Genomic DNA, 25,955 nt, shown 5'->3' with positions numbered 1-25,955 from the left:
GGGGGTGGATTTCTGTATTGAAGGCTATTTAACAGATGCTGACTCTGAGTCTCTTGTCAGTCAGCCATGGGTCATCCTGGGATTCAGATGTGGACATGGACAGTGTTTGTCTTCTTAAGTTGGATGTGTGTTGGTCGAGCAGCGGCAGGACCGTAAGTTGACCTGTTCTATCCAACAGAAGAATAACAGCGTGCATATGGGGGTTTACATTAATTTGAATAATGCTTTATTGCTGCATAATCTTCTGGGTTGGAGTGTCCTCCATGTCAGATACAGTGAGGTATCCACTGTATGTGTGTATGTTCCTGACTGTAGGCAGTACATGATCGCCATTCCTGCAGTTCTCGAAGCTGGAGCTAAGACCAAATTCTGTGCAAGTCTCCTGCAGCCCAATGAGACTCTGGTCATGACAGTCACTTTGGTGTCCCAAGAGAAAAATACGACCCTTCTCCAGAAGACATCCAGTACAGAGTTTCACGACTGCATTCAATTTGAGGTCAGTTCTCCAAATGGACTTTAAGACACAGACTTGTTATTGACAGATGAGTGTGTAATAAGGCATACACTACAAGAAAAAAACAGATCTTAATGGTGCTTTTACTGACAAATATTTGTCTGTAACAGGCTCCTTTAGTGCAGAATGAAGTGGTGCAGAAGTTGGAAGTGGAGGTACGAGGCGACACGTTTTACTCAAAACAAGTGAGAAAAGTCAAAATCCAATTCTACAAACCAAGGACATTTGTCCAAACAGATAAACCAATCTACCTCCCCGGACAAACAGGTAACCTTCAGATGATTATCTATGATGTTGTACAAAACAAAAGATTATTTTTGGGATGTGAAAATTTAAAACGAAATACTTTTCATGCTGTTTATTGCACAAAACAACTTCTCATGTTGATCTCATGTCAAGATCTCAGTTATTCTGGTTTGTTTTTTATCCCTCACTGGGAAACCCATCATAATCTCCCGGATTTTATTTCACCACTTGCTGGAATTGGCCTCAGATGCCCTGTGACAATTAGCTGAATGGCAGCTGTATAGCTGAAAGAGTGTGTCACAAGCTCTGTTCTAATGTTAAAGAATTCAAAACACATAGCAGAGGAAGCAAGCCAATACTAAATAGTAAATTATCTGTTATTCTAAAGTAAGTTTGATTGTAAATTGATTTCTGACTTGACTGATGAACCTCTCTGCAAACCCTTCATGAAATCTCTTTACATTTCTCACAGTGCATTTCAGAGTCATCACACTAGACTCCAAGTTGAGAGCTGCCAGTCAGCTGGTGAGTTTTGGACTCCTTACTTTTAGATCTAGTTTTTTAGTTATTGGATCGTGCTATAAACTGGTCAGTCAGTTGTGTAATGAGTTGACTGACATGGTCGGTGTTATGTGACTCAGTCGGCTCCTGGTGAAGCTCTGGGTCAATAGTAACCAGGGTCTCTTAAGGTAAACTTGTCTGTGCTGTGTTTGAACATTTCTGCTGAAAAAATCAATAATATTTAACATGTCTGTCATTATTTTCTTGCAGTACAATATCATTGAAATCGAGGTAAGCTCATGTCCACATACCCTTTTTACCAAGTTAACAATTCTGTCACCTCAAAATTTAACTCACAAGAACAAAAACCATTCAGTCGGCTAAACCTCTGTAGAAACGGGCTGACTTGGCTAATGATAAATAACTAGTTGATTCTTTTATATTACATTGAATTACAGAGTTGAGGCAGAGCAGCTGGTAGACATCAGAGTGAAAACCTCTTTTTCTCCATAAAACACGACCCATTTTCACCAAAATCACTGATAGTGAGTGACGCATGATAGTTACATAGAGCGTTATGCTCTGAAACAAGCAACACGAAGGCAGAGTAGCTGAGACAGGGACAATATGCAACATGTTACAAGTCACTGTAACATCAAAATCATTTTGAAGCTTTTGATTTCAGGTTAAGTAATGTTGCTTTCACTGTAAAATCATGTTTTAAAGGCCAGTTTTATCAGCCCATCCCTCGTTCTTCTGTATGAATTAAATCTCAACTCAAGCTCTGTTTTCAAAGCTTCCCTCAGATATACAGATGGTGATATTAAAGATAATCTTTAGTTAATATTTAGTTTGGCAATTTTATTAAACTTTAAAAAGGGTATACATAATTCTTTTTATCAATAATTTCTCTTCATATATCAGCAATGGACAGTATTCACTGATACCCATATATCTTTAACTGGGTACTACTACTGCCATTAGTTGGGATCTGTTTGTGTATTCAAGTGTTTTATGTAAAAGTGATGATTCTCACAAAAAGTCAAGCAAAGTTTTACACCAACTGTATTTCTGTGTTTCTCTTGTCATGAATACCTTTTTGTGCCATGTAATTTATTACACAGGATGTTAACAACAACAGGATTGGACAGTGGCTGAACAAAACATCGGGCGGTAAAATACTGCAGCTTTTTTACAACTTGAACTCTGAGGCCCGTGAAGGAACCTACAACGTTATTGTATCAGTTGGTCAACAAAAAATACGTCATAGATTCAAGGTTGAGAAATACGGTATGTCATATTTGTGTTTTTTTTGTTTGTTATATTTGAAAGATAACATGATAATGAATCAATAATGCTAACAATCCTATTTTGTCCCCAGTTTTGCCTAAATTTGATGTAAAAATCAAATCATCTGACAAGGCAAGTATTGATCAGGAGGAAATTGAAGCTGAAGTATGTGCAAAGTAAGTCAAAGGCCTTTCACTCTTAAATCATTTTAAATTGATCCAGTCTGGTGCTGAATGACTCCTTTTAACAACACAATTTTCTATGACCATCATAAAAAGGTATACATATGGCCAGCCTGTACCAGGCAGTGTTCATGTTGAGATGTGTCGACCTCTTCAACGCTACTATTATCGTATTCCTGATAATATGGACGGTGTCCCCGAGCTAACAGCCCCATGCCACAAGGAGACAAAGCAGGTACAGTTTCCTATGTGCTGAAACAATGTGAATATAAAGGTAGACCATGTATGTGCTAATACAGTCTGTACATGTGTGTGCATCATTTACTATATAACAATGAAATACTGGAGCCACATCTGAAATGTTTGGGTTATCTGTTTAATCATGTTGGGGGAAATTCATTGTAACACACATTCAATACTATGCTTGAGCACATTCCCAAAACAGCTTCTACAGTCAAGGTTATAGTACAACAGCACCAAACAATGGAGTTCAGGTCAACTGATCACTGCTGCAGTCAGGTTGATAAATGGAATCAAAGATGAATCCACTTTTTTAATCTTTAACATAAAATATGTTATCTCAGAGCTCCAGGTAAATGGCTCCAGATAAGAGCAGAATGTGACTCTGGGTGTTTATTCCTCCACTTTATCTGGGTCTGCACCGACTCTCTCCTCCACAGCTGGTCGACCCTGGGCAGCTGCAGCAGCTATGTCCCCTTCTTCATTGGTCCTCCTTCCACAGCAACAAACATCTGTGTGTTTGCTTTGATGGAGAGACTTTCAGAGGCAGAAAATACATATTATGCATTTAAGGAGTAATTCCATTATGTGTTTGAAATTGGGAAAGTTTGTCCATTCATTCATGTTTTCATTTATTTGAATTTTATCTTGTTTTATTGTACTTCACAGACGGACAAGGCGGGCTGTGCCACTTTCACCTTGAAGATGTCCACTTTCACAAAACTTGACCAGAAGGTTTTGATGGATGAGCTGGACCTCAAGGCTACAGTAGAAGAGGAGGGGACAGGCAAGTTATATAATATTTAATCATGAATTTAGATTTACAAAGAGAGTCAGAAGTAAGAAAATTGCAGTGTCATGAATTGAAACAATACGACTTTCTGTTGTAACATGAAGGCTTCTTGCGCAGATATTTCACACCCAGCACAGGAGAAAATAAAGATTTCATATGTTGTTGGAAAGCTGTCGTTCATTGACACACCCAAGATTTATGAGCAAGGATCAAATGTGGTGGGAAAAGTAAGTGAATGTGATCTTCACTTCTTCCGTATGATTCTCTGCTAATCAAGCTGTGGACAATGACGGTGATACCACTTTGTGCTTCCTACAGGTTAAAGCAGTTTATTTCAATAATACACCCATTCCTGACATGCCGGTGTACCTGTTTGAGGGTGTGAGACGGTCAGCAAATCGGCTTCAGAATCTCACAACTGACAACAATGGTGTTGCTGCTTTCTCACTGAGCACGGCTAACTTTAAAGGAAACTTCCACCTCTATGTAAGTAAGATGAGACACTGTATTCACAATCCCCTAATAACACTCTTTTAAAGGTGACTGTTATGCTTGGTTAAAGGTGCGTGAACACAGAAGCAGACAGGGAGGCAGGGAGCAGAGTTCAGGTTAATTTATTGACTTAACAAGGGAAGATCAGAGTGGTGCTGGTGAAGTGTGGGGGGGCTGTCTTAAAACCACAGGTTAATGCAGTTACCTGCAGAGGTGCAGCGAGCTGGGCAGTTGGAGCAGGACCACAGAGACAAACACAGGAGACAAATTAGATTACTAGAGAGCACTATAAACACACTAGTTGACTTAATGCTAATAGATCTACCTGGAGCCATAAACCACATCAGGAGACAAAATCATCTAGCAGCAGGTAGCACAGAGAACAGGGCTTATCAGCAGATGGCGATTACCAGCCTGCTGCAGGTGTGTGTCTCTGCTGCTCAGGCGAGTGGCCAGAGAAAAACACTAAAACACAAGGATCTGCCACAGAAAGTTCAGTATGTGACGCAAAGAGACTAAAATTTAAAATGGTGTCTCAAAATGCTGCAACTGATCCAGGCGCTCGCACAGTAGCTAGTGGCCATATTGGAACAGTTTATTTCAACCTAATTATTTGCGTGGCTGTGAAGAGTGAACTCACATTTCAAAGCATTCCTCTATCTCAACCACTTCACTTATTTATGTTTTTTTCTGCAATCTAGGTTAGCAACAAACCGACACTGGGGTATGATCCTTATAGAGCTGCACACTATGAGACCGGAGATCACATGGTGTCATTGATCCAACCTACAACTCCTGATACTAAAACCACAAGCTCCCTGGAGGTGAAAAAGAAGGATGCACCACTTCCCTGTGACAGAGAAGAAGACATCACCATTAAATACACTGTAGCTGGAGAGGCACCAGGCTCTGTGGATGTGATGTATCTGGTGAGTGGTGGGTGAACTGATTGTCGGCTCGACACCAGTTCTCTTCCAGAGACATGCACAGCAGACATGTTTATAAAGTGACCTTTAAACTAGATTACTCGCATCGGTCTTAAAGATCCACTGTGTAGGATTTTGGACCTGTCAGTGTTCAGGGAATATAACATTCATAATGAGGGTTTTGATCAGTGTATAATCACCTGGAACTATTAATCATTGTGGTTTCATTACCTTTGAACAAGCCTTTTGTATCTACAGATGGAGCAGATCTTCCTCCAAAGATGTTGCACTACCGTCTAACACAAAAAATGTGTTCTAAAAAAAAAACTGGTAGATTTATAATAATCCAAAATTACAGGATACACAGTTTCAGTTGCAGAGAAAGTAATACGTAAAATGTACAATTGAGTATTATGAGGCTACTTTGTGGAGAAAGAAATATTTGATTGACCAAATAAAATGCCATAGATAAAATGTACACTGATCCCCCATGATGAGTGGCCAGCCTCTTACACTGTACACTGCAACTTAGCTGCTTCCAAATGTTGCAAATTGTAATCACCTTTCTAAACAAAAAAATAAGGTATGGATTGTTGTGTGTTTGAACTTTGTACCTTGTTTCCGTCTACTGCTTTTATACAAATAATGAGCAACATGTGTTGAACTTGCTTCATGAGACAGGCCCCAGATCTGGTTTTAGCACGACAGCCCTTTAGCTGAACAAACACGTATTGGTGTCCTACATACTGATCCTGTACAGCAAACCTTTTGACCAAACTCAATCAACAAATTCCCCTCAGTACTTTATAAAATGACAAATAATCACACACCAGAACACCAGGCAGAGTCGTAACCCGATGTTAAAGGATCAGTTTTAGTGTAACATCACTCATTCTTTGTGTCACTTTCTCTCAAATTCTTCAGGTTTTATCCAGAGGAGCCATTGTCATGCAAGGACTTAAACAGATCGAGGTGCAGGCTAAATCAGGTGGGCAAAGGATGACATCTTAAAATAACCCTTTATTCTAGACTGAATGGTTTTTGACCTGCATTGTTAAAGATCTATAGTTTCATGTGTATGATGATTGTTGTTAATAACAGCTGTTTGCTGTTTCAGTGACTGAGGGCGAGGTGTCCTTCAGGTTGAAGGTGTCTGCAGAGATAGCACCAGACGTCCAGATTGTGGCTTACGCCGTCCTCCCCAGTGAGACTGTGATCGCCCACAGTGCTGACTTCTCCACTGAGAAATGCTTCACTAACAAGGTCAGTATGAGAAGGAGACTTGCGGTACTGACTGTGCTTGTCAGAAGCAGGCGTAGAATTAAAAGGTATTATAGTTGTACTACAAAAGGTCAATATTTGGCCCTCCAAGACCAGCCGAGTACAGAGGTGATTTACAGGAGCTCTGGCAGGACTATAACTCCAAGCATGAGAAGACATGACAGGTGGGGACAGCAGAGGTATACAGCGGGGGAGGAGCGAGAGAGTATCGGGCATCAGCAGTGGATGAAAATGTAGTGCTGAAATTTTGCTGGTGGCCTTGTGGTTATGAGGAAGATGCCAGGAGACCTCAGTGTCATAAGAAGGAGCATTTATTGACAGGCTTGATCAAGGAAAACAATAAGATGGTGGCGCGCATGAGTGCAGCAGCTCTTAGCTCTCTATTCTCGTATGTAAGCTGAGCTTACAGTGTCAATAAAAGAATTCTATTCTATTCTATTTTATAGCTACGGGTACAGTTTGCCAACCACTACTGTTCTAACTAGCATTCCAGTCAGTACTCTATTTAACCCATCACTGGATATCCACGGTCACCTGGGATACCTGGGTCAAACCGTATGCGATACTCTTTGGGCTGACTCACATGCTCAAAGACGGAATAATTAGTCCAGTCTGAGATGTGTTGCTCACTGAGAGACAAATGTATCCAAGGGCTGAAAGACAAAGATTGTGAATAAGTTGTGTTTGTATCTGTTGAGTTTGAATGAAGATGACTTAATGTTAGCTGCTCTTTGTTCAGTTAGAGAGAAATGTTACTACAGACGGCATATGGTTATATTTTAATATTTGGTAAGGGAAAATGTTTACTTTCGTTACTTTCTTTTGTCATTTGTTTTCAATCTTTATTTAGATTGTTTTGTTCATTTACAACAATGAAAACTAAGAGAACTTGTGGAAATTGTGGAAATGAAACTCCCAGCTCTGAGCTAAGACAGGACAGGCTTAGCTGATTAGCATGACGAATAATGTCAACACAGTTTTTTCTTTAAACTGATGATAATGTCAGGTATTTTTCTCTAATGTTTGCTGCCATGTCTTACAAATTGTTCTTTTAATATTTCACAAGTATGGTTGTGCAATCCCTTTGCAGTAGTTATACTTACTAACACAAACTAAAGCACAATGAAAGTGAAGTACTAGGAGATCATTCTTCTGATCAGCACTGACCATTACAGGATTTACATTCTAGTGAGTGACTTCTATGTGGCCTCTCCCCTGCGAGGTACTTCACATATAAAGGTGTTAGCTTGATGAAAAACACAGTGATTTCATTTGACTGGCCTCCTGATTAAAAATCCATCAAGGAGATTTTCTGGAGTCGTTTACATGTTTGACGAGATCAGAGATTGTCATCTTGAACCACTAAAATCCAGATGGTGCGTTTTGTGTCTTTCTGTATGTGTCAGGTGTCCTTGGAGTTTTCTCCCTCGTCAGCTGTCCCAGGAGAGGAGACCAACCTGCAGGTGACGGCCCAGCCGGACTCTCTCTGTGGTGTGAGTGCTGTCGACCAGAGTGTCCTCATCAAGGAGCCAGGGAAGACCCTGGAGGCAGAGCAGGTAACTGCTGGAATCCCCACAGATAGATGCAGATCACCTGTGTGCCATCTGAATAATCATTTTTTTATATAAGGTTATCATTTTAATCTGCTATGTTTTCCTTTCACTCTCTGCCCGTTGGAGATTTTTAACCAACTCTACAGATTTTTACTGATAATTTCACCCACTTGTGAAGTATGCAGGAATGAAATTACTGTACAATGTTCAGATATGTGAGGTGTACCCCCCTGTAAGACTATACCTGGGTACAGTTTTCTACATCCACGTTTAAAGAGCACAAGGAAAATCCCAAGAATTGTTTTTTGTAAAATCTTCATACAGCACAAACATGTGGTCATTAATAGCCTTGAGCTGTTCCTTTCTTTTCAGATATTTGGGTTGCTGCCGGTCAGAAAAGTATCCAATACTCCAAATGACGTTCAAGATCCTGTCGATTGTCTGCATGTGAGACCTAGAAGATACATTCTGCCTTATCCTCCTGACTTCAGTGACAGAGAGGACGCTTATACAGTTTTCCAGGTACTGCACAAAAAATAACACCCCATATAAATATTTTGAGACATTATGTTGTTGTACAGTTGATTAACTTTACAATGATGGCTGTATTATGTCCATTTATCTAGAACGTAGGGCTGAAGATGGCAACAAACTTGTTAATCCGAGTACCTTCATGCCTCAAATACAGGGGAAGAGAATACCGCCGTGGCTATGGTGACTTTCTTTTTCTTATCTATATAATGACATGCTGAATATTTTCTAAATTTTAAACAGTGCACTGTGTCATTGCTGTGCTCTGATTCTGATGATATATTTTCTGATTTCATTTCAGATGTTGGTATAGCGTATGACAGTGTTCCAGTGAGAAGAATAGGTTTCCGTGGAGGAGCAGGTGCACCTGGTTCATCTAGGTTAGTTGGGGGAAGTTATCCTGAAGATACCTCACCAATAGAGACTGTCCGCACTTTCTTCCCTGAAACCTGGATATGGGACCTGGTGGAAGTTGGGTGAGCATCTCGCATTACTATAACTAATGCATTGCCCGTAGGAAGTATGTATTCCTATAGAAAAGTGGGAGGTTAAGTAGCTTTTTCATGGATGGCCAAATGAGGTTGTGTTTGAAGGTGGGACGTCAGAGATATAATTGGCTGTTTTTGTCTCCTTTTGTTTTTGCCATTATATTTCACCGTAAAAACTATTTACTGTGCCTTGTTTGGTGTCATTATTGTCAGCATAACTTCACATGTGTGACTGTACAGTTATTTTTTCATTTTGACACACTGTATTAACACAATGGACCTAAAATCACAAAAAACATCAAATCTGAGCAGGAAAAAGTTAGATTTTTTACTGTGAAAACCACAAATATGTTTAAGGAACCATTTTTATTACTTATAATCAGCATTGGTCAAGTTACTTGGAAATAGTATTTAGTTACTAATTAGTGATTACTTCTCCAAGAAAGTAATCCAGTTACTTTACTGATTACTTGCACTGATGTTTTTGTCACCTTTTACCAAGTCAAACTCAAAGTAATGTCGATACTTCCAAGCATTAAACGCTGCATGGTCCTGCTCTCTCCTGCGCTCCATGCTGTCTCTTGTTGATCGTTACATGTGTCAGTGTTTACCACTGACGTTGCGCCGCTCATACACAAATAGTCATTGTCATTGTCACTCACGCAGGGCTGATTGCCGGATCTCTGCCGTACCAGCATGACTGGAAAAAAAAAAAATGTGTTTGCCCGTTGATCTAACACACAGCTCTCTGGATCTAACAGAGGCGCAACTTTCACTCAATCACACTAACGATAGGTCTACTAGCCAATCAGAAATACAGCGTGGGCCTGCCTTGCAAGGTGCCCGCTGCTCATCCAGAGCAATCTGAGGTTCAGTATCTTGCTCAATCGAACCAGCTACCTTCAAATTATTAAACGACCCGCTCTACCTCCTGAGTTACAGCCGTCATATTTAATTATTGTGACTTAATGTTAGTATGTTTTTCCAGCTCACTGAATGTGTTTGTGTGTATTCTTTCATCCAGAGAGTCTGGAACGAAGGACGTGCCCTTCACTGTCCCAGACACAATCACCACTTGGGAGACAGAGGCTTTCTGTTTGTCCCCTCAGGGTTTTGGCTTGGCTCCTCGTAAAGAGATCAAAGTGTTCCAACCCTTTTTCCTTGAGCTGAGTCTGCCTTATTCCATCATTCGGGGGGAGCACTTTGAACTCAAGGCAACCATCTTCAACTACCTGTCCAGCTGCATCATGGTAATCAATGCTTTGACATTACTTATAGATACAATAAGGAAGATTTCGGCATTAATTGTTGTAACAAGACTTTGTTCGATGTTTTGTTGAGTTTTTTTTACCAACACACAGCCCTCCCTCCCATGAGTCTTTTGTTTTCTGATGAAGAGACCCCATGAATGCAGAAACTAGATATTTTGCATTTAATGTTGCTAATGTTGGCATAAGAACATGATTACACTAACATGCTTACCATATTTATGTTTACCATATTGGGAACTCAATCATCTCAACAGGTAGTGGTAAACATTCTGGATTTATTTTCTTAAATAGTTTAATTTACAGAATACTTTATATTTTGATGTATGATTTATTTACAATAAAAATCCAAGATTCAGCTTCAAATTGTTAAATGTGTGCTGTGCTGTGCTACATTTTGAACAGTTGTTCTCTGTATGCTATAAATTCCCAGTCATAAAACACATTCTCATACCCAAACAACTGAATTGTCATTGACAATGACTCCTTAAAACAACATATATCACTGTTCCCAAAAACAACATGACTGTTGCAGTATATAAGCAACAGGCATAATGGTCATTCACTCTATGCTCACTGTTTGGGTAGATTTTTTAGAAGATAACTGTTTGGCTGGATTTAGGAAAACATCATCATTCAGTTAAAGAGACTAGGTTACTTCAGTCACAAATGTACCTACGTTATGTAACTTTGTTATGTTATGAACGTGATGTAACTTAACGTCAGTAAGTTAAAGTTACTGACTATTGGTTTTCACATGTGACACTAACAGCGGTCTCCTGGATGAGAGTCCTCTGCTTGTTTGAACTGACCATCCATCCCTAACTTCCTCCATATGTGGATTATTTCAGCCTTTATACTACTTAATCTGACTTCCTCCTTTGCTGTCTTAATGATAATGATATTGCAGAAAATAGAGGTCACCAGCAAACAAGAAACATATATGTGGGTGATGATAAGCTGCTTTCACAGTTGTAGATGTTTTTCTGATGAGGACAACCTGAAAATATAAATTGCTGTCTCCATTTAACAGGTCACTGTGACTGCAGCTCCCTCCTTAGATTACACCCTCACCCCCCTCTCTGGTGACGAGTACACATCCTGTCTGTGTGGCGGTGAGCGCAAGACCCTCAGCTGGACCATGGCTCCCTCAGCCTTGGGTAAGTATCAAGCTTTCATCCACACTGCGGTAAAATGCTGAAATGTCCCCAGCGCTTCCCTTTTTTATTCTCAGTGAAATCAGTGACAAAATGTTTTCACACTATACTATTTTGTGTTTTAATTGTGTTTCATGCTGTGTTGGCTGATCTTCTTTAGGGGCTGTGAATGTATCTGTGACTGCTGAGGCTGTAGCATCCCACGCTTCATGTGGCAACGAGATTGTGAGCGTGCCAGAAAGAGGTCGTATTGATGTGGTCACACGATCTCTCATTGTAAAGGTTGGTACCTTAACAAAAGATGACAAAGAAACCATGTCTGCACTGTATTTAATAGAAAAGAGAAACTAACAGAAGTCATTATTTTCTTCCCTCTCAGGCTGAGGGAACTGAGATGATGAAGAACTACAACTGGCTGCTCTGTCCAAAAGGTCAGTATGGATGGATGGATGGATCCACTTTGTGACACTGGTCTTATTTCCAGTCTGACCTGTTTCAGCATACTAACTGAAGTGTTAATTAAATCTCTTGAGTTCTACTTGAGTTTTCACTCTATATTATGTTTGTTCTCTTTCTCTGAACACAGATGAGACTTTGACAGAAGAAATAGACATAGAACTCCCTGAGAACATGATTGATGGATCTGGCCGAGCTACACTATCAGTCCTGGGTAAACTGATAAATGAAGTGAATGAAGTGTTGTTTTAACCAGTGGTGGAAAGTACTGAAATCCTGAACTCCACCACAATTACACTAACATTACTGAAATATTTCTCAATTACATGTAAAGCTACTAGTATTAAAATAATACATTAGAGTATTAGTTACTTTTCGGTCTAAATTACTTCTTACTCCTGCATTGTTCTTGTCATAACACACAGGATAGGCCCCAAATGCAAAAACATAGGGCAAGGTGTAATTGTTCTCAAATGTCAGCTAGCATTAGCCATGTTGCATGCTGTCCAGACACAACGTGCCTGTGGACATATTTTTCGTCGACAGACGAAACAGCTGATCAGCCATATGAATTAAATGTTCGTTCGTTCATTCGAGTTTATTCTGCAAATCTGTTTCATTCCAACATTTTGCACATTAACGCTGATTCACAAAAGACGAAAAAAAAAACCTCAAGTGTGTGTGCAAACTTTTTGCAAATTAGAAGAAGTTTTTATTTTTTTAAATCATGCTGATTCCAAAACACTTTTTTTGTAATATTCTTCATAATATGCATAAAAATTCTTTATGGAAATGTGGTTACAGACAACAGAGATCACACAGATGGCTGATTAACTAATATGACAATTAAACATATCAGGGAGGGGTAGACAATCCCAGAGGCAGAGGACATAACTTCAGACTCAAACAGAAAATAACCAGCTCAAACTCTGACAGTTCTGTAATTTAAGAAGATGTAATCAGTATGGTTGTCAAATTATTAGGTTTTCTTTGGATAATTACGTGAATAATTACACAGCAACAACAAAAAATGCAGATTAATCACGCTTCATTGCGCCCCTTGATCTGATGTTACTGACAAACACGTTGCACACTTGCTTTGATAACATGTTGAAGGCACACTCTGTACAAATTCCCTTGTTCTTAACAAGGAGCCTCGGCACTCTTAACACACCAGAAGCCAAGCTTGGTGGATGACATGCAAGATACTACTGTTGTCCACTTTAGCGACACACAAAAGCACAAAATTAAGGTATTCGCCAAAAATTCTAACGCATTGTCAGGAAAGGTCATTAAAATACCGAAACACCTGGGTGCCAAGCAACTATTGTGAGGGATTAATTAGAAACAAATAAAGGGCATAAAAAAATATATATATATACCAAAATACACTGGAGTGAAGCTTCAAACCATCAAAGTACTTCAACTAAGAATACCACCTCTTTTAAAAGTTTAGAATATCTATTTATTCATTGATTTACTCATCAACCAAAATGTATTTGTGTTAATATATTTCTGAAAGCTTACAGTAAATGTTATTAATCTTTTTTTCATGATTAATTTTGATTGATTAATCACAAAGCTTGTAATGATTGATTTTTGTAAAGCTTGACAGTCCCAGTAATTGGTTAATCTCTGGCTTTAACCATACACAATCTGGAAAGGTAACAGTATTACCTCCATTGAAGCCTTTCTCTCAATATAACAATATTAGTCCTATTGCCCCAGACCAGGAGTAGCACATTAGAACACAAGGGCAAAACGCAGGGAATACAAGGACTGAACTACTCAAGGGGTGATTAATAGATCACAGGTGAGGAGTGAAAATGGCAAAGGAAGGAAGTAAGGAGCAAAACATGACACATGAGGAAGCAGCTTCAAAATGAAGTAGGAAATAACATAACCAAAAACACAAACTATGACAAATCCAATTACAAATAAAACATAATTAAATCTGCTCGATCTAAATTTTTAGTTGGATCCACATCAAACTGTCATCCCTCGTAGATACTAGTCATCTAAATATGTTTCGTTCACTGAATAAAATAAAGTTAAAACACAAACCTTGTTTCAGTAATAAGCAGCACGCAGTATTAATTCTGATTCTATGGGTGGGTATTTTATGGGTGTTGTAGCAACATAACACTCACTTTTATTATCTGTGTCAGGTTGGTTACATGTTCTTGCTTAGCGAGTCAGTGTTTTTGTGCAGGTGACATTCTGGGCCGAGCCCTGAAGAACCTGGATGGGCTGCTGACGATGCCATACGGATGTGGTGAGCAGAACATGGCACTTCTGGCCCCGAACATTTACATCCTGCAGTACCTGAGAAATACACAGCAGCTGACCCCAGCTATCACAGAGAAGTCTAACAACTACCTGACCAGTGGTGAGTCTCTGTTTAGAAACATATAAGACCCTAAGATGTGCAAAATATACAACCTGTAAGCATCAGATTCCTTTTATTATATGTATTAACAGGAGATCTGGTGTGTTTAATCACTTGAGAGCGTCCCAAACAAAACCCCGAGGTCACTGGGGCAACCTTTGTTGCATAGTATTCCTCATCTCTCCTCTCTTTTCCTGTCTTCTCTCTGCTACCAGCTGTCCAACAAAGGCAAAATATTCCCCAAAATGTTGTTTTTCTCTGTCTGTACATTTAAACTGACGGAGACATCATGAACAAATTTCTCTCCGTGTCAATATGTGAGTCAGTAATGCCCCATTGACAGGCTTCCGTTCTTCTTCAGGCTACCAGAGACAGCTGAACTACAAACATTCTGACGGTGCTTATAGCACATTTGGAGCAGGAGCAGGGAACACTTGGTGAGGACAATACTAATCAATCCTCCATATAGAATAGTGTTTGTACAGGTGCTGTCAAGATGGGGTAAAAGGGAAAACTATGGAAGGGGAGGTGGACCCAAATGCAGTTACTGGAGGCAAGATAAGGAGAACAAAAAGCGAGCTTTATTGAAAAGCTGTATACAAAAACCAAAAGCGGACGAGCAGGGATGGAAAAACAAAGTAACAACTAAGAACGAGTCAAAGTAGCAAAGCAAAAAAAATACAAAGTTCAAATCAATGTCAAAGTACAAAATCAAACAGAACAAAATACAAAATAAATCCAAAACCTACCAAACAGGAACATGAACAAGAATCAGGATCATGAACAAGAACCAGGAGCAAGGATCAGACAGAGGACAGAAGACAGAATACAATGACTGGACAAAGAGTGAGGGGAAACACAGAGACTAAATACACAGACACTAATGACATGACGAGGCACAGGTGAGGAGAGAGGAGGAAGGAAACCAGGTGAGATAACGAGGGGGAGGAGCACAGAGGAACAGACCAGGAGGGAACAAGACAACAGACAGAGGGAGCCAGAGGGGAGAACACAGGAGAACTTAAAGGACACATGAGGGCAAGGAACATCAAAACATGAGACACAAGACATGGAACATCAAAACATGAGACACAAGACATGGAGAAAGCAAAACGAGACACAAGACATGATACAAATATGTAAATCAAATACAAGAAGCCAAAAAACCAGAAACAAGAACAAACAAAACAAGAGTCATGACAGAACCCCCCCCCTTAAGGGACAGCTCCCAGATGTCCCTCAAGACATACATTTAAAGTCCAAATGAAGCCGGGAGGGTGGAGGGGGTCAGGAGGAGGGCCAGAGTCAAAGCCAGGAGGGTGGAGGGGGTCAGGAGGAGGGCCAGAGTCAAAGCCGGGAGGGTGGAGGGGGTCAGGAGGAGGGCCAGAGTCAAAACCGGGAGGGTGGAGGGGGTCAAGGGGAGGACCGAGGTCCAAACAAACATGAGGCTGGAGGCGAGGACTGGAGCCCACTGGAGTCCAGGGACAAAGGCAAAGGCGCAGGCTTGAACCTGCTGGAGGGCGACGACGAAGACGTAGGCGCGGTCTTGAACTCGCCGGAGGGCGACGACGAGGGCGTAGGCACGGCCTGGAACTCGCCGGAGGGCGACGAAGGCGTAGGCGCGGCCTGGAACTCGCCGGAGGGCGACGACGAAGGCGTAGGCGCGGCCTGGAACTCGCCGGAGGGCGGCGCCGAAGGCGTAGGCGCGGCCTGGAACTCGCCGGAGGGCGACGACGAAGGCGTAGGCGCGGCCTGGAACTCGCCGGAGGGCGGCGACGAAGGCGTAGGCGCGGCCTGGAACTCGCCGGAGGGCGGCGACGAAGGCGTAGGCGCGGCCTGGAACCCGCCGGAGGGCGGCGACGACGGCAAAGGCGAAGGTGCGGGCTGGAACCCCCCGGAGGCTGGTAACGAAGGCGAAGATGCGGGCTGGAACCCGCTGGAGGCTGGCGACCTAGACGAAGGCGAAGGCGTGGACGGAGACCCACTGGCGACCAGACCACTGGCTGGGAAACCCTCAAGGTTCTTGGCCGGACCACCGACGGAGTTTTGCCGGGAGCTGGTGGTCTGAGAGCCGATGAAGGGTCTCTGGCAACAAACGACCTTGGCCGGACCCCTAACCGAGGAGCAGGCACTGGACTCGGCTGGGTCTCCGACCGAGGACCTGACACTGGATTTGGCGTGAGACTCGGCCGGACCTCCGACCGAGGAGCAGGCACTGGGCTTGGCGTGGGACTCGGCCGGGCCTCCGACCGAGGAGCAGGCACAGGGCTTGGCGTGGGACTCGGCCGGGCCTCCGACCGAGGAGCAGGCACTGGACTTGGCGTGGGACTCGGCCGGGCCTCCGACCGAGGTGCAGACACAGGACTTGGCGTGGGACTCGGCCGGGCCTCCGACCGAGGTGCAGACACTGGACTTGGCGTGGGACTCGGCCGAGCCTCCGACCGAGGTGCAGGAACCGGATGTGGCGTGGGCCTCGGCCGGTCCTCCGACCGAGGTGCAAGAACAAGACGTGGCGTGGGCCTCGGCCGGTCCTCCGACCGAGGTGCAAGAACAAGACGTGGCGTGGGCCTCGGCCGGTCCTCTGACCGAGGTGCAGGTACAGGCCTCGGCCGGTCCTCCGACCAAGGTGCAGGTACAGGCCTCATCTGGACCGCCGACTGGGGGCCACTGGCAGGTGTTGACCGGACCGCCGACTGGGGGCCACTGGCAGTTGTCGACCGGACCGCCGACTGGGGGCCACTGGCAGGTGTCGACCGGACCGCCGACTGGGGGCCACTGGCAGGTGTCGACGGGGTTGAGACTGAGGCCTGGACTGGGAGCTCGGCTGTGGCTGAGGCTGAGGCCTGGGCTGAGAGCTCGGCTGTGGCTGAGGCTGAAGCTGCGGCCTGGGCTGAGAGCTCGGCTGTGGCTGAAGCTGCGGCCTGGGCTGGAAGCTCGGCTGTGGCTGAAGCTGCGGCCTGGGCTGGTAGCTCGGCTGTGGCTGAAGCTGCGGCCTGGGCTGGAAGCTCGGCTGTGGCTGCGGCCTGGGCTGGGAGCTCGGCTGTGGCTGCGGCCTGGGCTGGGAGCTCGGCTGTGGCTGCGGCCTGGGCTGGGAGCTCGGCTGTGGCTGCGGCCTGGGCTGGGAGCTCGGCTGTGGCTGCGGCCTGGGCTGGGAGCTCGGCTGTGGCTGCGGCCTGGGCTGGGAGCTCGGCTGTGGCTGTGGCTGCAGCCTGGGCTGGGAGCTCGGCTGTGGCTGTGGCTGTGGCTGTGGCCTGGGCTGGGACCTCGACTGTGGCTGTAGCTGAGGCCCCTGAGCCTGACTTCAGGGAGCCAGGACGTGGACGGGCTCGTCGCTTTCTCGGTGGGGGCACTTTGTAAGCAAGCCGGGTTCCCCAGAACGGAGACACTTCGGCTGTGGCATGGGCTGAGGCTGGAGCTGTAGCATGAGCTGAGGCTGGAGCTGTGGCATGGGCTGAGGCAAGGGCTGAGTCATGAGCTTGAAAAAAAGAGTTTGCTCGCGGCTATCTGACGAGCTCTGCTTTCAGGATTAGACACAAAGTCCTGATACCACCGGATTATCTCCATGCCTTTTACTGCTGGGTCCATTTTACTAGGTCTGGTCATTCTGTCTCGATGGGGTAAAAGGGAAAACTATGGAAGGGGAGGTGGACCCAAATGCAGTTACTGGAGGCAAGATAAGGAGAACAAAAAGCGAGCTTTATTGAAAAGCTGTATACAAAAACCAAAAGCGGACGAGCAGGGATGGAAAAACAAAGTAACAACTAAGAACGAGTCAAAGTAGCAAAGCAAAAAAAATACAAAGTTCAAATCAATGTCAAAGTACAAAATCAAACAGAACAAAATACAAAATAAATCCAAAACCTACCAAACAGGAACATGAACAAGAATCAGGATCATGAACAAGAACCAGGAGCAAGGATCAGACAGAGAACAGAAGACAGAATACAATGACTGGACAAAGAGTGAGGGGAAACACAGAGACTAAATACACAGACACTAATGACATGACGAGGCACAGGTGAGGAGAGAGGAGGAAGGAAACCAGGTGAGAAAAACATGAGACACAAGACATGGAACATCAAATCATGAGACACAAGACATGGAGAAAGCAAAACGAGACACAAGACATGATACAAATATGTAAATCAAATACAAGAAGCCAAAAAACCAGAAACAAGAACAAACAAAACAAGAGTCATGACAGGTGCAACATTGACCATCTCAAGAAAAGGAAACTATACTAAAAGCACAGAGTTGATTATGTGAATGATGTGTAAGCAGTCAGGGGCAAATCAGTATTCCAGTTTCTAATTCTGCTCTTAATTGATTTCTCTGTTAATGACTTGAGAACTGGTAGAAAATGTGCCTGAATAATCTTTCTAAATTCCTTAATCCTTTTTTTACATTGATGAAAACACGTGAAAACAAAAATCCAATAAGTTTTTTTTAATGTTTAGTGTTCTCTGATGACTATCATGAGACGTTACACAGATCAGGTTCGTCCTGGTGTCGTATCCTGTCAGTTAATGTCTAACCTTGTTGTAACATCCTCAGGCTGACAGCTTTCGTGCTCAGATCTTTTGCCAAAGCCCAGTCTTTCATCTACATCGACCCAACAAAGATTGAGCAGTCAAAGATTTGGCTGGAGCGAAAACAACGTGAAAACGGCTGTTTTGAACAGTCAGGAAAACTCTTCAACAACAGAATGAAGGTAAGGTGAAAAATCCCTGAAGTGTTTCATATTCTAAAAGGACTATCAGTTAACATCATCATCAGCTGCTGATAACTGAAACTGATGAAGGTGAGACATGTACATTTCCATACCCCCATCAGCTATGCATGCCTCAGTAGTAACTTTGAAATACTGCCACCATCCATCTGAATGTGAGCAGTTCACTAGATAACTTATATAACTTTGGGCTCCTGACTGTTGGAGATACAGTGTTAAAATATCTATAAGATGCTCAATCTCTGCAGGGTGGAGTGTCTGATGAAGTGACTCTCAGTGCCTACATAACTGCTGCCTTCCTGGAGATGAATACGTCTGCAAATGTAAGTAGTGTCTCGGCCGTACAAACAGTTAATGTTGTTTGAAATGTAAACGGTGACATAGGCAATAATGAATAAAGCACAGTTAGTATACTTTTTGATACATTTCACTTTTGCAAATAAAGTCAATTATTTCTTCTCCTTTTGTGTAGGATGCCTTGGTAAAACAGAGTCTGTCATGCCTCAGGGAGTCCATGAGTGACCTCAGTAACACCTACACCACTGCTCTGCTAGCATACGTCTTCACCCTGGCAGGAGACATGGAGGCTCGCGCTCACCTTCTGAAGCACCTAGACACTGTTGCTGTAAGACAAGGTGAGTCATCCTCCTGAGGGAAGTCACTGAGGCACCGTTATTGTAAGTTTAGCTGACCTGGTCCCTTTTTTCTGTTTGTAGGAGGTTTCCTCCACTGGTCTCAGACAGCAGCAGAAACGTCAGCCTCTCTGTCTGTGGAGATCAGCTCCTATGTGCTGTTGGCCAAACTCAGTGCCTCTCCTACTGCTGAAGACCTGGGTTACACCACACCGATTGTCAGATGGCTTACAGGGCAGCAGAACTACTACGGAGGCTTCTCCTCCACACAGGTACAGATTAAATGTTACAATGCTGGACTCTGAGTTAATAGAATATAATATGTATCGAGGTACTACATCACTGAGGTGAGACAAGGAGTAGAGAGAAAAATAACGTATGGAGACGTATTCAGGTACGGCTGTTAAACTAAGCGAAGCTAACTGAATAAAGACTGCATTAATACCAACACCATGGACTCTATCTTTTGCTTGGTGCAAAGCAGTGCTCTCGGCGAACACGTCTTCGCTAGTTTCAGACCAATGCACTTGTCCTTATCACGCCCCCCACTGTATAAATAGCAAATGGACAGCCCCCACCCGCTGACCTGTGTTGGTCTTAAAGTGAGGTGTGGTTAGATGCACTGATCGCGGATTTCTGTCTTGAGGCAACAGAAAGCAACCAAAAAAATCTGGTTTAACTTCAGGGGCGCAGTCTGTCTCCTGCTATTTAAAGAATGCAGTGTTCAGATGGTAAGATGCATGTCCTCCACTAGCACAACAAAGTGTGCTAGTGAGGAGGCACATTTTCCACCAGTTCTCATGTAATTAACACAGAGAAAGCAATTAAGATCAGACTTAGAAAGTGGAATATTGACTTGCCCCTGACTGCTTACACACCATGATTCACATCATCAGCTCTGTGCTTTTAGTATAGTTTGCTTTTCTTGAGGTCAACCGTATTTAATTGATAAGATATGGGTAGGTGGGCCGCATCAGCATTCCAGTACTGCTACTACAAGAAAGCACAATATTTCTGTAAAATGTAGCGTTATTTCTATAATTAACAGAACAATACTAAAATGAAAATGACATTTTATATTTTATCTTTTTATTGTCACTGTTGTGTGGTGCAAATCTTTTTTTCTTTATATTTTGAATAACTTACTTAAACCTTGCACTGAACTACCAAATTAAAATCCATGAATAGATTTGTACTTTATTTCCTGTCAGACACTTGGCAGCGCCTCTGCTCACACAGCTGAGCTACATTTGCCCTAATGGAGGTCACAGTTGAAACACAGCTTCAAGATGTGCATCATTTTGCCTGGACCTGTACCCGCATTTATTAAAGTTCATACTGTAGTCGAGAAACTTTCTCACTCGGATATGTGTTTCCAAAAAGGCAGGAAGGATAGGGGGACTTCTCTCTGACATTGTCATTTTGTCTTCTCCTTGTGTCTCTATGAATTTAGTTTTAGCTGACACAGAGTGTTTTAATTTGAAAAGAAACTAGAAGTTATGTTGTTTAATCTGGTGCTTTACATCCTGTCCACTCGGTGCTAAATCTAGCTGAATGGCTGCGTCATGCTCCGGCATCATTTGTAATTGCATAGCTTCTGTTCTGGTGAAGCTTTATTATTACCTTGTGGTAATAAAAAGAATGTTGAATTTTTTAACATCATGTAAAGTTTTTAATTTTTTTACACAAAATTACATGTTGTAGTATTGATAAGAGTATCGATAAGTATCGGTACTGATAAGGAGTATCGTATCAGTATTGGTATTGATCATATCCTATGGATATACATCCCTGCTAATAACTGTCAGCAGAGCAAGAATACAGCTGGTCAAAATAAGGCTCAGTTAGCTCTGCTTTAGCAACGCCACAACAACAACAAAACAGTGACTCACTATCGCCCCCCTTGACGGCTCAGAAGTTGATATCTCTGCAAAACAATAAATAGGCATCTTGGGCATAGCACCAGATTTGTTTCTTCTTCACACTCTGTTGATAGGTCTTTTTGTTTGTTTTTTGTTGTTTTTATTTTTTGAATGTCTTAAACTTAGATTATGTACAGACCTTTCAAAAAACAATTGTAACAACAAATTTCAAATATGAAGGATTTGGGCATTTAATTGTCATTGTTTTAACTTAAAGGCGGTGATGGCTGTCATTAGATTTCTGAATAAAGATCAGCAATCAGAGAGACCAGAAATTCATGAAGTTAAGTCCTTTTTTTAATATATATACAGTGGGGCAAATAAGTATTTAGTCAACCACTAATTGTGCAATTTCTCCCACTTGAAAAGATTAGAGAGGCCTGTAATTGTCAACATGGGTAAACCTCAACCATGAGAGACAGAATGTGGAAAAAAAACCCAGAAAATCACATTGTTTGATTTTTAAAGAATTTATTTGCAAATCATGGTGGAAAATAAGTATTTGGTCAATACCAAAAGTTCATCTCAATACTTTGTTATGTACCCTTTGTTGCCAATAACGGAGGCCAAACGTTTTCTGTAACTCTTCACAAGCTTTTCACACACTGTTGCTGGTATTTTGGCCCATTCCTCCATGCAGATCTCCTCTAGAGCAGTGATGTTTTGGGGCTGTCGTTGGGCAACACGGACTTTCAACTCCCTCCACAGATTTTCTATGGGGTTGAGATCTGGAGACTGGCTAGGCCACTCCAGGACCTTGAAATGCTTCTTACGAAGCCACTCCTTTGTCGCCCCGGCTGTGTGTTTGGGATCATTGTCATGCTGAAAGACCCAGCCACGTCTCATCTTCAATGCCCTTGCTGATGGAAGGAGATTTTCACTCAAAATCTCTCGATACATGGCCCCATTCATTCTTTCCTTTACACAGATCAGTCGTCCTGGTCCCTTTGCAGAAAAACAGCCCCAAAGCATGATGTTTCCACCCCCATGATTCACAGTGGGTATGGTGTTCTTCGGATGCAATTCAGTATTCTTTCTCCTCCAAACACGAGAACCTGTGTTTCTACCAAAAAGTTCTATTTTGGTTTCATCTGACCATAACACATTCTCCCAGTCCTCTTCTGGATCATCCAAATGCTCTCTAGCGAACCGCAGACGGGCCTGGACGTGTACTGGCTTCAGCAGGGGGACACGTCTGGCAGTGCAGGATTTGAGTCCCTGGCGGCACATTGTGTTACTGATAGTAGCCTTTGTTACTGTGGTCCCAGCTCTCTGTAGGTCATTCACTAGGTCCCCCCGTGTGGTTCTGGGATTTTTGCTCACCGTTCTTGTTATCATTTTGACGCCACGGGGTGAGATCTTGCATGGAGCCCCAGATCGAGGGAGATTATCAGTGGTCTTGTATGTCTTCCATTTTCTAATAATTGCTCCCACAGTTGATTACTTTACACCAAGCGTTTTACCTATTGCAGATTCAGTCTTCCCAGCCTGGTGCAGGTCTAAAATTTTGTCTCTGGTGTCCTTCGACAGCTCTTTGGTCTTGGCCATGTTTTTGTCGTAGGACACAGTGGTGGCTCTTCAGGCTCTGGCTCTCTACGCAACTCTGGTGTTCAGTCCGGTTGGTTCAAGCACAGTGACAGTCCAGTCTCCCAGTGGCCAGCTGACATTTGATGTTAATCAGGACAACAAACTGCTCTACCAGGAGGAGGTGCTGAAGTATGTGACAGGAAAGTACAGCCTGGAGGTGAAGGGCACTGCATGTGCTTCAGTGCAGGTCAGTCATCACTGCAGCTCAACCTATTTCTCTTATATATTCAGTACATACATTACCATGAACACAACAATACTCCAATGTTAAAGAGGATTTTTTTTATCATACATCATCTATTATGATGGGTCCCTGTAGTATGTTTTGTTTAATTGTGGGCTGTTTCTTTTCCAAATTAGGGGTGAAATCTGATCATTTGTGTTATTAAAAAAATATAATGTTGAGAAGGTTATGTGATCTGACAATTAGTATAACAATTTAAGAAACATGTCTTCAGTGTGTTAATTATTCCAATAAAGAAGATAGGCAGCAGATGTCAGCACTCAACATCTTCCTTCACGTTTTGGTATGTAAATGATACTCACCAAAAGTGTCAGATTTGGTGTAGTAACTCACTTCCAGAAAGAAATTCTACAGGATAGACCTTTTTGTCAAATAATACGATCCTTGTAACAAAGCCACACGTCACATAAGTCTCACTCTGAAATCTTTTGAGGTGAGCTGTAACAGTTGTTGCCTCATCCAGATCATCAAAATCACTCAGACATGACTTTGTATGAATTATTGATGGCAGTCTTTGAGGTACACTCCAAACTCCTCTCTCCAGCTCTGACTCACATTTACACCATGGTCTTCCTGCAGCAACTCACCTCTGATTACGAAACAGATCTCATCATTAAAAAAAAGCTATATCTCCATACTATTTTTTTCTGTAACATTTTCAGAATAACAATCTCAGCCTGTCAGTGGCAAAAACAAGTAATTAAAGTGAACTTAACTCCAGCTGAGGTGATTTACTGGACCAGTTCTGAAACAGTTGGTAACAATGAATGACTTACACACCAAAGTATTTAAACTCAGGGCACATAATTAAAAACACAGGAATTCCCTTTTAGCAGGTCCAGATGTTAGTGAAGGTGAGGGAAAAGATATAGAAATGTCATCAGCATGAAGTGAAACACTATGTTCAGTGCTGTGGTAAATACCTGCAGATAGCAATAGTAAATGGCTTGATTTCCAGGGCAAATAAACATGTTACTTACACCACATTTGTCCACGTTTATGATTATCAAACCTTCCTTGTGCACCTCTTTTCCCAGATTTCTCTGCACTACAACATCCCAACTCCTACTGATGTGAATACCCTCAGTGTGGAGGTTAAACCAGAGGCTGACTGCACCCTCAAGAGACCCAAACTTACTCTGAAGCTTAAGTCCCTGTAAGTAATCACCAACAACTGGATCTACATGACAGCAATGATAGAAGAATACTAAGATACTGAACAATCCTCTGAAAACGAACGTGTGGCAAATGTCCATAACTTAGTAGTTTATACTTTGCTCAAGCATATCTTAACTGGAGATAAAGCCCTATTAAAAGGTTTCTCTGCATGCAACTAGTAGATCTTTGAAGAAATGGATGAAATATAACTCCATAACATCACATTATTATGCTTGAATTACAGATACAGTGGAAAGGAGAGCACTACTAACATGGTGATCCTGGATATCAAAATGCTCTCAGGGTTTGTCCCAGACCCAAAGTCTTTGAAGAGGGTAAGCTGTTTTAGTAGTTAGTTACACTTCATATTTGCATTATTATTGTTGATGTCAAGACAACAGGATGACCCAGCTGAATATCACCTCCTCACAGCTCAAAGGTGCCCAGCTGGTGGATCGTGTTGAACAAAAGGAAGATCACGTTCTCGTGTACTTACAGAGGGTGAGAGGAATTCAGTGAGTGACAATTAATGATGTTCTACACATTTGTTACTGATGGTGTTGTCTGTTTTTCTTCCAACAGCTAACAAAGGACATTCTTATCAACCACGCCCTTGAGATTGTACAGGAGCACCCAGTGCAGAACCTGAAGCCAGCTGTGGTCAAGATCTATGACTACTACCAGACAAGTAAGTCAGATACTCTACTGCAGTCCTCTCCAATACTCAGTCAATCCTGAGCATTAAACACCTGAGCATTTGTCAGAATAGCAATCCCTGATGACTGTCTGATGACAGTTTAGCCTTTGAGGGCAATGGCCAATGTTTTGAGGTTTCAGTTGTAGCCATCAGATATTCAGATAACGAATATCTGTTTTTTTCAATTAGCACCTTGAGACACAAGACAGTAGGAATTTATTATGCAGATATTTAGAGAGCAATACACATTCAGTTCGACTGTTGAGCACTTGAAGAAAGTTCACTCTTATTTGATTTTTTTTTTTTCACGTCTCTCTTCTGCTAGGTGACCAGGCTGAGACAGAATACACCTACCCTTGTGTTGCAGGTAACAATCCGTAACAGCATACAGAGAAAATCTATATATTGTATATATTTATTTATTCATTAAACTCAAACATTTCAACCACAAAAAGCAATCACTGTGAATTTTCTTTTCTTTCTTTCACAGCTTGAAGAGTGATGTGTAGTCTGTCCTCAGGTGGTCGCTGATTCCATTATTATTTAATACAGTTATGAACTTTGTGTAATTCCATGTCTGTTTTCTGGAATTGTACACATACAGTCAAGACTTATTTGCTTGTTAATGAAAGATGTGCACAGTGGACAATCAAATAAAGTGATATAAATCTCGACCTTA

General features: G+C 42.4%; 1 protein-coding gene across 1 annotated transcript; it reads left to right on the top strand.

Annotated features, from left to right (window-relative positions):
• Positions 1 to 50: 50 nt before the first annotated feature.
• On the top strand, positions 51 to 25,955 carry LOC119006028 (alpha-2-macroglobulin-like). Its single transcript, XM_037074347.1, has 36 exons — positions 51 to 152; positions 316 to 496; positions 625 to 781; positions 1,233 to 1,285; positions 1,532 to 1,552; positions 2,386 to 2,551; positions 2,643 to 2,727; positions 2,830 to 2,968; positions 3,643 to 3,760; positions 3,884 to 3,993; positions 4,085 to 4,252; positions 4,960 to 5,187; positions 6,109 to 6,172; positions 6,302 to 6,447; positions 7,872 to 8,021; positions 8,391 to 8,540; positions 8,645 to 8,732; positions 8,851 to 9,025; positions 10,062 to 10,287; positions 11,339 to 11,465; positions 11,623 to 11,744; positions 11,842 to 11,893; positions 12,049 to 12,132; positions 14,131 to 14,307; positions 14,669 to 14,744; positions 18,862 to 19,018; positions 19,285 to 19,359; positions 19,509 to 19,671; positions 19,753 to 19,940; positions 23,152 to 23,364; positions 24,459 to 24,577; positions 24,824 to 24,914; positions 25,012 to 25,080; positions 25,162 to 25,267; positions 25,602 to 25,643; positions 25,767 to 25,955. Exons 1-36 carry the CDS (start codon positions 67 to 69, stop codon positions 25,769 to 25,771), a joined length of 4,377 nt encoding a protein of 1,458 aa, XP_036930242.1. The 5' UTR covers positions 51 to 66; the 3' UTR covers positions 25,772 to 25,955.

The sequence above is a fragment of the Acanthopagrus latus genome, chromosome 2 (assembly GCF_904848185.1).
Source record: "Acanthopagrus latus isolate v.2019 chromosome 2, fAcaLat1.1, whole genome shotgun sequence".
Taxonomy (NCBI): Eukaryota; Metazoa; Chordata; class Actinopteri; order Spariformes; family Sparidae; genus Acanthopagrus; species Acanthopagrus latus.
Note: the sequence above shows the minus strand (reverse complement) of the source record. Positions and strands in the feature narration are given on the sequence as shown.